General features: G+C 51.5%; 2 protein-coding genes across 2 annotated transcripts in view; one reads left to right on the top strand and one right to left on the bottom strand.

Annotated features, from left to right (window-relative positions):
* The window catches only part of Lims2 (LIM zinc finger domain containing 2), a 36,967-nt gene extending 35,012 nt beyond the window's left edge, over window positions 1–1,955 (bottom strand). Inside the window, exon 1 of the mRNA XM_013124021.3 lies at window positions 1,822–1,955. The gene's annotated coding sequence lies outside the window, so the exon portion shown is untranslated. The remainder of the gene's footprint in view (window positions 1–1,821) is intronic.
* Window positions 1,956–12,054: 10,099 nt separating this feature from the next.
* Window positions 12,055–14,343, top strand: Sft2d3 (SFT2 domain containing 3). The gene has a single exon (XM_040758014.1). It carries the CDS (start codon window positions 12,408–12,410, stop codon window positions 13,062–13,064), a length of 657 nt encoding a protein of 218 aa, XP_040613948.1. The 5' UTR covers window positions 12,055–12,407; the 3' UTR covers window positions 13,065–14,343.
* The last annotated feature ends 239 nt before the right edge of the window (window positions 14,344–14,582 follow it).

The raw sequence follows: 14,582 nt of genomic DNA, 5'->3' as shown, positions 1-14,582 counted from the left end.
TTTAGTTTCTCCTGTTTGGGGGAGAGTGGGGGTGCTTTGCAGAGGCCCCTTTTCTATCTCCAGGAGAGCAGGAGACACCTCAAGGTTGACTGATTCGCCTCACAGCAGAAAACGTCCCTGATCTCTTTACCCCACTTAAATGAATCGAGTTTCAGTTATATTGTTTATAGAAGGCCCTGTTCGGGTCTCAGCCCTCGGAATAGTTTCCAAGTCAAATATTAACTACTGAAAGCCAAAGGGTGAGTTTGTGCATGACGTTGTGTTGTCTGGTAGTGTCCAAACTGACGCACTTGTTCCAGGAGGGAGTAGGCTCATGACCCTCAGGAGGTAAACAAGAATGTCACATGTCTGGGAGGACAAAACTTGGAAGACACTCCCTGCTCCCTCCCAGAGAAGAGAATTCTTGGATAGTCATCGGCCCGCAGGCTTCCCAGAGGGCTCCAGGGCTGCAACTGAGGTGGATTTTGAGTGGTCCCCTTTTCCGTGTAAGTAACCTCAGCCATTTCTAATTGGTTCGGCCGCCGGGCAGTGGTGGCGCATGCTTTTAATCCCAGCACTTGGCAGGATTAAAGGAGGATCTCTGTGAGTTTGAGGCCAGCCTGATCTACAGAGTTAGTTCCAGGACAGGCTCCAAAGCCACAGAGAAACCCTGTCTTGAAAAACAAACAAACAAAAAATGTCATTGGTTCATCAAGGTAGACATTGGTATACTGTCATGAGTCCCCTCCTTGAGCGACCAGTCATTTTGTGTTGCATCTTTCCAAAGAAAACCTATCGCACACCATACGTATACGTTCATGCATTTCCTGATGATGTGTGCATACGTGCTTGTGTGTGTGCAAGTGTGTGCATGCTTGTGTGTGTTCGCATGCATGCTTGTGTGTGAGAGTGTATGTGTGTGTGTGTGTGTGTGCGCGTGCTCGCACACGTGCATACACATACATATGGAGGCCGGAGGACAAGCTTTGGAGCCATTCGACATTTTTCTTTTTTTAGACCCAAGGAGTTTGCTGCTTCCTTAGCACTGGAATTGCACTGTGCCTCGGTTTTTCACAAGTCCTGGGGATGAAACTCAGGCCCTCCTGCTTGCGAGACAGGAAGCTCACTGACTGAACCATGTCCCCAATCCTCCTCATTTCCTTAGAGTCTCGTTGATCTCTAGTCTCAGACTAGAGCTGAACCAAGGAGCTTCCAAGCTCCCAAAACCTCTGAGGAGGAAAATCCCATTCCATCTGTACTCTGACCTGAGACAGAAGCAATTGCAAATGACCCTTAATATTCAGAGGTGCCACATCTCGGCATCTCTGACCATCTCAGCCTTGGTCACCGGAAGCCACTTCGGGGCTGGGGATGTGGCTAAGTGGCAAGGCGTTTGTCCAGAATACACAAGGCCCTGGGCTCCACCTCTAGCACAAAGCCAGTGCCGGCAGAGCGCACAGACAAGGGTTCCCCTTGCAGGCCACTCACCGCCTCTGAGACCATGTCACCTACAAACCAGGATACATTTTGCTTCTTCTTTCCCATGTGACAACCAACCATGAGGGGCAACCCTTCCGTCAGAGCTTCCCCAGGCTCTTTCCCAAAACAGTCCGTAGCCCACCCAAGCATCCACCACACCCACCATGTCTCCAGGGGAGGCTCAGTGTGCAGCCAAGACGGGCTATCACACTGACCGGCCCAGGAGGGCAGGAGGTCCAGGGCTGTCCCCTTCCCCCACCTAGGGTGTCGGGGAGGTTCAGGGTCGGGGCAGAGGATCAGAGTTGGCTAGCTGAAGGACCCTCCCAGATCTAGCACTCCCACAACACAGCTGTGTTTCTTTACCTTGGTGGCCGAGATGATGCTCTGCCTGCGGGGGGGCCTTCTTCGCTGAGGGCTACCAGCAGCTCCCCTGGGGGCAGTAGCGGCTGCCCAGGCTGTTTGGCACAGCCACTTGGAGAAAGAAGACTGGGCGGTAACCAAAGTGTCCCAACGCCACAGCTCCCAGGCGCTGGTCTCACCTCTGCCTAGGCAGGAGACTTGGCCTGAGGTCCAAGCCTAGAAGGTGTGGCCGGAAGCACTTTGGGGTCAGCCAAGGACAGGCTAGGACAGAAGAAATTTAGGAAGGAAAAGCCTGCCTCCCTGGAGACCCAGGATGACAGGACAAAAGTTGTGAGAGCCGCCCTCTGACCTCAGAGGGGCTGGCAAAGCCAGCTGTCAACGTGAATTCTCCAAGAGGTAAAGAGGTCATCAGCCTTTGGCAAAGTCAATGTCCACAGGGCAAATGGCCAAGAAAATGGAGCCCATGGTGCCTAGGGAAAGGAACACACGCCCTCAGCCTCATTCGCCAAGGCTGGTAAATGCCATTTTTTAAAAACCAAGATGTCTCCGGGTAAATATTGCTTCCCTTGCAAAGAGGAAAGTCTCTGGACCACATATTGAATGATTTTCTGTGATATCTTTCTGCTGTGAAACTCCTGCTGCGTTGGAAAAGATGCAATGACGGGAAGAAGAGAAGTCACTCCCAGTGTCACCACCCAGGCAAGTGTTCACTGGGTTGTGCTGTCCACTGTTTTGCTTTAAATATCATTTGTGTTTATCTTTATGCGTGTGAGTGTTTTTCCTGCGTGCATGTATGTGCACTAAGGATGTGCCTGGTGTCCTCGGATGCCAGAACAGGACACCGGGTCCCCTGGAGCTGGAGTTACAGACGGTTGTGAAACACCATGTGGGAAAGCAGTGATTGTCCTTAACCACTGAGCCACCTCTTCATTCCTTTCGGTTTTGTTTCTTGGAAAAGAGTCTCCTTCAGCCCAGGCTGGCCTTGAACTCACTATGCAGCCAAGGATGACCCTGACTTTCTAATTCTCCTGCCTCCGTCTCCGTGGTGTCGGGACCACAGCCGTACCTGGCCTACCCTTCTCTGGGGCACGGAGCCCAGGCATTCACTGTTCGCGGTGGCCAAGCACTCTGCCACATCCCTAGCCTAGGTCACAGCTTTGCGTTTGCAATGTCACAGTCTCCTCATGGCAACGAGAGGAAGTTTGTCACTCTCTTGGTTCTGAACTGGGTTTCCCTGGCCCTACAGCCTCAGGGGCCCCTTTCACATGGTGCCCTCAGATACAATTCCCAGGGCCTCCCGGGAGGAGATTCCAGGAGTCACGTGCACTCCTAGGGACAAATAGCTGAGTGTATTGACATCTCAAATCTACCTGCCCCAGGCGCTGCAGCTGCTCGGTGAGCACCTGTTACAGAGACCTGGCCCCTCAGCACCTGTCACCCTCGCCCTCCACCCTAAACCTCTGCAGCCTGAGCTCTGTCCCCCTCCCCCGCCCACCTTCTGGTTCCTATATAACCCAGCCACTCATTGGCTCTTGGTTCCCATGAGCTCTCTTGGCTCTGCTCTTGGCCTCTGGGTTCTCCTAGGCCCCCTTCTCTCCCTCTCTCCAGTCTCTCCTGCCGGCCTGCTTCATTCTGAACTCTCCCAGACGCCTCTGGCCATGCTCTCCCTCATGTCTACAGCAAAACTCTTCACCGTGACTAGGAGCCGTCACCTCCTCAATTTCATCATACTCTGCACGCATTTTAAATATATCCATCATTTATAAGCTCAACCAGTTGTCGGGTTTTGTGGGGCCTGTGTTTTGAGATGGGGTCTTGTGTAGCCTCAGCTGGCCTCCAACTCCCTAAGTGGTCAACGATGACCTTGAACGTCTCACATTCCTAAGATTCCGTGTGGGGGTGTGCCGCTAAGTCATGTTGATGCGGGGTTGAGAACCACCTGACCTCGGCATGTGAGGCAGGCGCACTCTCCCGGATGAGCCGCATCCCCGTCCTCTGGGTGGTGCTTGTCAATGAAATCTTAAGCCCCTCCAGAGTGGGACTGCTCGCAAAGGGCTGGGTAGAGCTGCAGCGAGCTCAGGACGGTTATCAGAGCAGAGAGGTGATAACCGTGTTGCCACGCTGTTTAAAACGACCAGCCAGCAAGTTATAAAGAGTTTTGAGCCAGAATATAAACTTCTATCCTCTTGCTGGCTCCTCTCTGTAGACCAAGAACAGGGCTCCATTCAGAAGAGCTGGCTGCCCAGCAAACATTTGTCAAAAGCAAGCTATTTTAAACATTTTGGAAAGTTTCCTCTTCCTGTGCTAGTCACCACCTATGTTTACGGTGAACATCACGGCGCCGGGGTTTCAAAGAAATTCAGATGTCATTCTCGGAAACACTTCTACTCTTGAGTTGAATTTGTATGTGTGGGAAAGACCTTAGTAAGTTTTAACGTCTGAGTTCTTCGAAGAGCAATTTGTATTTGCCGCTTTATTTCTATCTTGTGTGTGTGTGTGTGTGTGTGTGTGTGTGTGTGTGTGTGTGTGTGTGTGTGTGTGTGTCAGAGCCTTTGGAGCTCAGGAGAGGCTGACCCTCTGGAGCTGGAGCTACCGATGGAAACTGGAGACAGGGTCTCACTCTAGCCTGGACTGGCCCGAGATTCACTGTGAATCTCAGGTTGGCCGCATCTCAAGTCACCCCCTGCTTTAGCCTCTCCCGTGACAAAATCACAGCTACGAACTGCCATGCCCAGCTGGCGATTTCAGCTACAGTAACAACTCTAAACCACTGATCCCCGTGGCAACTGGTGGCAAGGATCGGCTTTGTCACTTATTGATTTGGTTAGGGACTTGATCAACTCCTTTTCTGAAGGTTGTTTCTTCCTAAGGGGGCAGCCTCTGAAACCCATGCTGCATTAATACTTCAGCCTGGCTACCTAGAGCTTATCAAAGTCAGTTTGAGCTACTTATTGCCCAAAAGTTGTACATAAGACCTCTTGTACGGCTGGGCAGTGGTAACGCACGCCTTTAATCCCAGCACTCAAGAGCCAGAGGCAGGTGGATCTCTGTGAGTTCGAGACCAGCCTGGTCTATAAGAGCTAGTTCCAGGACAGCCTCCAAAGCCGCAGAGAAACCCTGCCTAAAAAAAAAAACAAACAAACAAAAACCCTCTTGTACAGTTTGGGCGGTTTTGCGTGTGTGCATGTGTGATCACATATGTGCGTGTGGAGGCCAGAGGACAACATCTGCTTTGCTCCTCAGAAGGCGTCTACCTGTATTTTTGTCATTATTGTTTTGAGGAGGTCTCTCGCTGGCCTATGACTCCCGGGATACTGCAGGCTGGCTGGCCAGCGAGCCCCAGGGCTCTCGGCACTGGGGTTGCCATTGCATATGACCAGGGTCAGTCTTTTTGTTTTTATTTTTAGGAATCAAACTCAGATCTTCATGATTACAAGGCAAGCATTCTACTCATCAAGCCATCTCCCAAGACCCCAAAGTAAGGGTCTTGTTGTTGTTGTTTTATTTTGTGCATATGTGTGGTGTATTTTTTAAACTGATTTTGTTCTTTACCCTTACTACTGATATGCCTATACAGCTCAAATGCTGCTACCACGTTTGTTTTGTTCTACTTTGTAGTTTCCCTCACGTTCAACCACCGTTAAATCCCAGGCTTCCTCATCTTGATAACTTCTCAGAATGCTGCCTTGGCTGTGCACGTGGCCTTCCAGCCCTGCAGGGACACATGTGACTTATTTTTAAGCCTGGCTCCCTTAAGGGTCTTTGGCATTGGAGTCGGTTATTGTTCAGAAGGATCTTTGGCATTGGAGTCGGTTATTGTTCAGAAGGATCTTTGGCATTGGAGTCGGTTATTGTTCAGCGAATGTTTGGTCAAAGAGTGTGGGTCTCTGGTATTACGGTTAGTCTTGGCTGTCAACTTGACTAAATCTGGAATCACCTAAAAGGCAAGCTGCTGGACACTACTGTGAGGGAGTTTTCTTGATCAGATCATTTGAGGCAGGGAGGCCCATCCTAAATGTAGGTGGCACCTTCTGGCGGCAGCCTAGATAATAGGACATGGATGGAAGAAGGAAACTCTGGTTTTTCTTGCTTGTCCCTACCCCCCTGGTAAATTCACCTACCTTGATGTCGATAAATTTCTTCACTGATACCAGAACCGACGTCCTTGAGCTTCCGGTGTAGACCGAAGACCAGCAGCTCTCAGGAAACCTCAAGGCCTTCGGACAAGATTGGGACTGCGGAGGCCCCCTGCTTCGGGGACTGAGAAACGTGCTGCATTCTTACTCTCTTCTGTTCAACCATTGTTGGGCTGCCCAGATCCACCATGCATGAGCATTAACAACACCCCATTGAGGTGTAATCACTTTTCTACCAGTTCTACTCCTTTTTAAATCTTTTTTATTTCCTTTTGCTTCATGTGCATTGATGTACGAGTGTGTTGGATCCCTTGGAACTGGAGTTACAGACAGTTGTGAGCCACCATGTGGTTGCTGGGAATTGAACTCAGGACCTCTGGAAGAGCAGCCAGTGGTCTTAACCTCTGAGCCATCTCTCCAGCCCCTACCAGTTCCATTCTTATAGAGAACCCTGGCTATTACAGATTGTGGCACCAGAAGTTGGTTTTAAAGAAACAGAATTGTAAGGATGAATTTCTCTAGTTGACTTGGTGATATCTGGAGCGAGCATGCCACCTCAATAAAACGTGAAGTTACTGAAGACTCCCCTGGTAGCATAGAGAACACTGCCAGACCATGGTGTGAACTATTTAAAGAAAATGCAATTGATGTTCCTGGTCCACCTCTTGTGAGGAGCAAAGAATTTGGTGACTCTGTATCTAAAACTTTTGGAAGAGAAGAATGCAATGATGCTGACCAGTCACTTCTAGTTTCTCCGGATAAAGGGAAAAGGGGAAAGAATGAGCTTAGGGATAGGAATTAACTGGCCCTGTCTGAGGTTTCTAAGTGCACCCTGGAAAAGGGTCTTCCCAACTCCAGAAGTCACAGCGCTCAAGTTGCCAAAAATCAAACTGAAGCCCTCACCATATAATTGGCCAACTTAGAACAAAGCTGAGTCCAGCCTTGGAGGGTGTCAGCAGTGACACCGGGACACTGGTTAGAAGAGTAGAGCCCTCTAGCTTCTGTGGGAGACTGCTGAAGAGGCTGCACCTCCCGAGCTCTCAGGTTCTGGTGGGTCTGCTTTGGTTGAGGAAATAGTCCTGATGCAGAAGAAATGTGATTGCGTGTGGATTAATGGGCTTGCCGATGTAAAAACCACAGGAAATAGTCCTGATGCAGAAGAAATGTGATTGCATGTGGGTTAGTGGGCTTGCCGATGTAAAAACCACAGATGTCACCCTAATGGGAAAAAGCGACGGTTTATCCTGGAGCCATGTTGAGTGACCGTGGCCCGAGAACACAGGTTTGTTACACCAAATTCCATGTTCCAATGTGGAAGCAGTTTCACAGGGTTTTTGTTTTGCTTTATGGTTTTGCGGAACAAAGAAAATCGGCTTTAAAATATATTGGTGGGTACATCAGAGAGATGGGGACAAGAAGATGGGGACAGTAATTTTATAGGCCCAAGATGCTATGTGATGAGTTCTTAGCTCTAACAGGGTTTAGCTTATTGTCACGAGGCGTAGTTCACATACAGAGTGAGGCAAGGAAGGGATGTCCCAGAAGACAACACTAGCCCAAGATAAAGTAATTAGTTTCTGAACCTAGAAAATTCCAGTCTCTCCACAGCACTGAAATCCAGTCGGTCCATCGGCCCCTGCAGACACAGCACCTTCTGGGAGGCTTTGTTTTCGATGTTTGTCTCCTTACAGCCAGACACAGCTTCTTCTCAGAAGTGCTCTCACTCACAGGCTGTAGCCAATGGGACTTGAAAAGAGCATGGCTGGAAAGCTGGTAAGAAAGACATTTGGGGGCATTGGAGAGATGGCTCAGTGACTAAGAGCACTGGCTGCTCTTCCAGAGGACCTGGGTTCAATTCCCAGCACCCACAAGGCAGCTCACAACTGTCTGTAACTCCAGTTCCAGGGTATCTGACACCTTCACACAGAGTATATACAAGCAAAACACCAGTGTATATTAAATAAATAAATAAATGTTTCTTTAAAAAAGAAAGACATTTGGGGAAGAAGTTTTTAGGTGGCTCTCTCCGGACTGGCAGAGGATGTGATGATACTCGTGTTCATCAAAAGGTGACTTCTACAGAGGAAGATTCAGTGATCAAGTAGATAGGGTGGCCCACTCTGTGAAGAGTAAGATTCTATTACCATGACAAAACAGCATGACCAAGGCAACCTATAGAAGAAAGAATTTAATTGGGGCTCACTTACGGTTCCTGAGGGTGAGTCGATGACCATCGCGGTGGGAAACATGGCAGCTGCGGGCGTGGTGCTGGAGCAGCGGCTCAGATCTTACATCTGACCCACAAACGGGATGCCGGGGAAGCTCACTTGAACAGTAGGGGTGTTTGAAACCTCCCAAACACATCTCCTCCAACAAGGCCACACCTCCTGATCCTTATCAAACAGTTCCATCAACCGGAGGGCAAGCATAGGAGCCTGACAGGGCCATTCTCAGCGGAACTGCCGCTGCTTCTTCCTCAGGCCGTCCTTGCCATTGCCCTGTGGGCTCACGCACAAAGCGGCCATGATGGCAGGGGTGGAGGCTACACATGTGCCCAACAACATGGACTTCCACCCACAAGGCGACCTGGCTATGGCTGAGTGGCGGATCTGCCAGCAGCAGAGATCAGCAGGGAACCCTCGGTATGACGCCGGGACAGTCAGAGGGGTGTAGGTAGACAGGGAAAGCAAGAATGGGCTCCATGAGGAGGCATCTTCTTTCTCCAGAAGCCTTTTCAAGGGGAGAGGCAATGGGAAGGCCCAGGGCAGGCAGTAGAAACATTTTATGGAACTTAAAAACCATTTTGTGTGACTTTGAGTACAGCAATGCCTGTAAGACAGGAGCATGCCACCAGCTAGCTCTGGCCAAAGCTAGGCCTCAGAAGCAAGCTCTGTGGACACCAGCAGCTCAGACCCAGCCAAGCCCAAGACAGGACTGGATACACTGATTAACTAGCCACAAGATGGCACTGATAATTTGGTGAACCAGCCCCAAGACGTGAACCCTGACAGGGCAAAGCCACTGCCCGATGAAATGACACCAAAACTGGAACTTTGGAAATGGTCTCTAGGATCCCACTGCCAGGCTCCCAAGACAACAGCATCTCTAGACTCAGTGTTGATGCCCGTGGCCAGAGATTGGCCTCTGTGTGTGGTGGCCCTGGCTTCAGCGGCTTTTGGATTTGCACCGTCACTGGGCTCACACATGACCACTTGTCAGCCTTAACTGCTGGCCAGCACTCTCAAGGACTTCCTGGACCTCTACAGTGCCGTCCTCCCTGGCAGCCACAGCTGAAGGACTTCTCGGTGGATGTGGGTTGGGTCTGTGAGCTTCTGAAGCGTCTTCACCAGAGAAGATTACCCAGTGTAGCCTGCAGTAGCACTTTCTGCCCAAACAACTCTCTCTGCTTGACGTAATGTCTGTTTATCACACTAGGTGTGTAAAGTATTATATGCTTGCGTGAATAAACCGAGCATATTCAAAAGACAAATCTCATGTGGATATCCTAATTGCCCACAGGCCAGGCTCTCCACAGCAGGTGTCTTAACCGGACCAATGCACAAAAGGGGAGAACACAGATGCCCTATATATAAAACACCAACCCAAAGTCCTGTTACCAACCCCCAGCTCTGGAATCCCTCCACCCCAAAGGGAGTTGTTTGCTTGCTTCGGCAAAACATGACTTTCCCTTGCTCTGTGTCTCAGCATTTCTTTGACCTTCAATTCTTTGTCCCACAGAAAAGTCAGTGGTCCCCTAGATGAACACCAGCACTCCAGGTAGAGGACTACTCCCCAGGGAGATCCACCGGTGGCTGATGGCAAGCTGACCACCTTTCCCCAGCCTAGAAGGGCATCACTTTGCCCTTACTTGAAATAGGTGCTTATCCGGCCAGGGATCTGCCTTCCCTGCATGTGATGCTTCAGCCCAAACCAGCATGCTTGTCTTTTCCACACAGTTTCTGGACACTCTTCTGAGGGATTTTTCTTGATCAGATTATTTGAGGCAGGAGCCCACCCTAAATGTGGGTGGCGCCTCCTGGTGGCCACCCTGATAAAAGAACCCAGAAGAGGTAAAATCGGTTTTTGCCTTCTCGGCTGCCCCTCATCTTGTGACTGCCCGTGGACGGGAGGCCTGACGTTTTTTGTTTTTGTTTTTTTGTTTTTTGTTTTACGAGACAGGGTTTCTCTGTATTGTTTTGGAGGCTGTCGGACACAAGAGGGAGTCAGACTCTGGGGCCGGGGTATCAGGTAGTCGTGAGCTGCCAGTGTGGGTGCTGGGAGCTGGACTCTTCAATAACACGCACACAGGCGGAGCCATGGAGATAAGGGGTTTTTGGTTTGTTTGTGTTTTTCCGACACTGGGTTTCTCTGTGTAGCCTTGGCTGTCCTAGAACTCACTCTGTAGACCAGGCTGGCCTCAAACTCAGAGATAAGCCTGCCTCTGCCTTCCAAGCGCTGGGATCAAAGGTGTGTGCCTCCACCACCCAGCCGCCGTATGACATGCTTAGAGTCCATCAAAGAGTCAGGCAAGCAGGAAGCACTAGGTCCCTCGCTCTCCAAGCTGGTGACAAGCTAGCTGGTGGCTTGTCTCCGAACCCTGAGAGTTGGAGAGTCACCAGCAGTCTGTGTGCCTGGGCCACCATCAGAAGAAGGGGCAGTTTCAAGTCCCCTACTGTTCATCAGATAAGCCAGCAGGACGGGAAAGCTGGAAAGGGGACAAGTCTTGCCCCATGGGAAGGAGGTTGGGACTTTCTCAAGATGAGGGCTGTTAAAAACAAGTGTCTGTGGCCGGACAATCAGCCACCTGCTGTGTTCACCTTTTCTGTATGCTGCCTCCCTTCCTGAACTCCTCTCTCAGGTTTGCTAGTACAGATCAACCATCTTGTTCCCCACACAAGGACCTCTATGCAGCACATCTTAAATGCACCACGCCACCCACACTCCAACAACTTGGCTGGAGCTTTCAATGGCTTCAGGGCCATCTAAGCCTTTCCAGCACACCGACTGCACTGACAGGCAGCTTTGTTAACTTATCCCATTGGTTCATACCTTCATTCCAGGATTGCTGAGCCCTAGAAAGGGGGGGGGGCACAGGAAAGACCCCACCCTAACATGGCGACTCAATTCCCACTGGCAGAACACAGAAACTGCATGCAGTAACAGGAGGTAGTGGCAACCGGGGAAGCCTGGAGGTGTGGCCTGAATCTCAGGCTGACACATCCTCAGAAGAGATAGGGAACTGACTGGAATGACGTCAGTTTGATGGAGGGGTCAAAACAATGCTCCCAGGTCATGGAAAGGTAAACCAAAGACACATGAGGGAGGCATCTGCACATCTTGGACCGGATAGGGGCAGAAATGGGAACCATCACACTCAGGGGACCCCGCAAGAGAGGGAAGAGCCAGCGGGTCGGGGAGTTTGCAGTGAGACTGTCTCCCAGGAATGTCAGACGCCATACCCACAAAGTCCCTTCAACATGACTGCCCAAGTGTGAGCTCAACAAAAGCAAGATTCTACAGGGGATGGGAGTCGCAACCTCGCACGACAAACAGCTAAGGAATGCTGAGTGGGAGAGCCAGTCTTCCCTGAGGGGAAAGCACGGTAACTGGTCAGCCAACACCAAACAGCCAGTTCTGAATACATACAAGAAACACTATAGACTATACACGCATGTACATACGTATATGCAGGCAATAACAATTCTTGAGAAAAAGAGTCCATGAATTTGAAAGACAGCAAGGAGTGTTTGGGAGGGTTTGCAGGGAGGAAAAGGGGGGAACAATGTAATTATATTCTCAAAATGTAAAAAAAGTAATACTTTAAACACAAAAAATGAACAGAAACCAGGAGTGGGCTGGGAGTTAAGTTACCAACGCTTCTTTTCTTTAAAAAAATATTGCATTGGTGAATTGCCTGTCTGGAACTGGAGCTGCAGACAGTTGTGAGCTGCCAGGCGGGTGCTGGGAATTGAACCTGGGTCCTCTTGACCACTGAGCCGCTCTCCAGCCCCCCAACTCTTCTTTCAAAGGGAATAGCCTAAGCTGTGCAGGTGTGACTTTTAAGTTAAATTTTAACTTTCTTATGGATGATCTGCCTGCACGTTTGTTGTACGTGCCCCACACGCCTCCAGCGCCAGCAGAGGGCAGGACAGAGCGTTAGGTGGCCTGGAACTGAACCCGGGTCCTTCCTCTGCCAGAGCAGCAAGCGTTCCTCACGGCCGAGCCGCCTCTCCAGCTCCCTCGCTAGAACTGCGGCAACCGGCGGCGGAGACTTAACCGCACACAGCCCGGACGCGCAGCTCACCCCGGGACTTCCGCTCTAAGCCTCGGCCACCACCCTTCCGCCTCGGCCGACCAACCACGCGCCCGGGGGATCTCGCTGCTTCCGCTCGCCCGCAGCAGACCCGGAAGTGTCCGTCCGCTGCCGTTGCCGCCGCCGCCGCCCGGTCGGACATGGCGGAGCTGCACCGCCAGCTGCAGGACTACCTGGCGCAGGGGAAGGCGAGCCGGCCCGCAGCCGCCGAGCCGCTGCTCGCCGCGGGGACGAAAGCAGCGGCGGAGGAGCCCGCGGCCGGGGACGGCGCGGCGGGGGCGTGGCTCGGCCGCCCGGCTCTGCGGTGGCCGTGGCCGCGGAGCCCCGCGGAGGCGCCGGCCGGGGCGTGCGCGGCCAAGGTGACGCGCGGGCAGCGCCTGGCGGCGGGCGGCCTGTGCCTGCTGCTGGCCGCGCTCTGCTTCGGGCTGGCGGCGCTCTACGCGCCGGTGCTGCTGCTGCGCGCGCGCAAGTTCGCGCTGCTCTGGTCGCTGGGCTCGGCGCTGGCGCTGGCGGGCGCGGCGCTGCTGCGGGGCGGCCCGGCCTGCGCGCGGCTGCTGCGGGGCGAGGAGGCGCCGTCCCCGCGCGCGCTGGCCTACGCCGCCGCCCTGGGCGCCACGCTCTACGCCGCGCTGGTCCTGCGCAGCGCGGCGCTGACGGCGCTGGGCGCGTGCGCGCAGCTGGCCGCGCTGCTCGGCGCGCTCTGGGGGCTCCTGCCCTGGGGCGGCGCGGCCGCGCTGCGCCTGGCGCTCGGGAGGATCCGCCGCGGGGCCGGCCTGGCGGGCGCCCTCCCGGTGTGAGCGGCCGCCGCGGACCAACGGCCTGCAGGTCCCCGCGGAGCCCTGGGCGTCGGCGTTCCCGTTCTGGCTGCTCCGCGCGGGCCCCGGCGAGACTGCGTTACCTGACCCGGGACGGACGCTGCGCTGCGCGGACGGCGATCGGGAACTGCCTTCCGGCTCACTGGCCTCACTTCCCTGGCGGGAGAAGAAAGTAATGCCCGACTCGGCTGTGGAAGGACTGCCTTCTGCCTTCGGTCATTTTTTTTGACAAAAAGAATGTAGCGGAGCCTAAGGTTTCCGTTTTGCCGCCGCTTCTCGAAGCCTCCTCATTCCTATCCGCCGTAAATCCGGAGCATCAGATTAAACACTCAATGTAGCCACTGGTTTTCAAATAGTGATTAGTTAATACAGTCTACCTCAGCTTTTTCCCTTCGGCTAAGTACTAAATATGGTGCTTTATAATATTTAAGGGAGATGAAACGTAAAGGCAATACACCAAAGAGCGATTTTCTGGATCAAGAAGTCAGATACCTAGTATGATGTGTGCTAAGGTCTCTGCAGAACTGGGTTTAGGAGTCCTGAGACTCGAGAATCTTTCATCTGCAATTGGTATAAAAGAGGTTTGCCAAGGGTTCACTATTCCTAACATTATTGCTGCTTTTTAAAGTACTATATAATTTGATACTAACGCAATGTAAAAATGCATATATGATGGTTGTTTTTGTTGTGCTGGAGAGAATCACCATCTAAACCTATCATAATTTATTGCCAAAAAGTGGATCCAGTGTTTCATCCTGATATACTAGAAAGTAGGGTGTATTACAAGCTTATAATTTTACCAGTGATTTCTCACATCAAAAGAAGCCACGCTCATCAGCTCATTTATAATACTGGTGGATGGCTGCAGACATTATTTGTATGTATGCATATATGTATGTACACATACACACGCCCAGAGCCGATGAAATAACTCAGTTGGGAGTGTTAGACTGAAAATATATATGCCCAGATGTTTTCGTGTTTGGCTAAGTTGAGAACGACATCGGTACACTGGCTTGTACAATGTGAACGTAACTTAACCAGACTGCTCCAATGTTGCTGTAACAGGATTGGTCAGACAGCAGCTAATGTCTGGCTAATGTCCTCTTCACAGGCTTCCAAGCTACCTTTCTCTAGTGCGCCCCAGGCAGTAAATGGGGCCCCCTACCTCTCAGGAAAGGAGAGGCTGTTTTGCAAGTAGTGATGTGCACATTTTTTTATGTTACTATATTCAGGATATTAAAATTGTCTCAAGAATTCATTACTTGAATATAGAATTCATTACAAAGTTCTAAGCACATTAAATTTTCACAGTAGTTTTTAAAGTGTTGCATGTAGATATTTAATGTAAAATGTGAAGGTTCTGTTTATTAATGAATTCATTCTCAAAATGTGACCTGGATCTCTGGGTCCCTTTGCAGCGTCACGGGATTTGACTGTCCGTTGTTTTTATGCCAGGGGATGCAAATGAGGAGTACAGCTTCTAATGGTGTGGGTGCT

The sequence above is a fragment of the Mesocricetus auratus genome, unplaced genomic scaffold (genome assembly GCF_017639785.1).
Source record: "Mesocricetus auratus isolate SY011 unplaced genomic scaffold, BCM_Maur_2.0 Super-Scaffold_100015, whole genome shotgun sequence".
Classification (NCBI taxonomy): Eukaryota; Metazoa; Chordata; class Mammalia; order Rodentia; family Cricetidae; genus Mesocricetus; species Mesocricetus auratus.
This window is presented reverse-complemented; position numbering and strand designations above follow the sequence as displayed.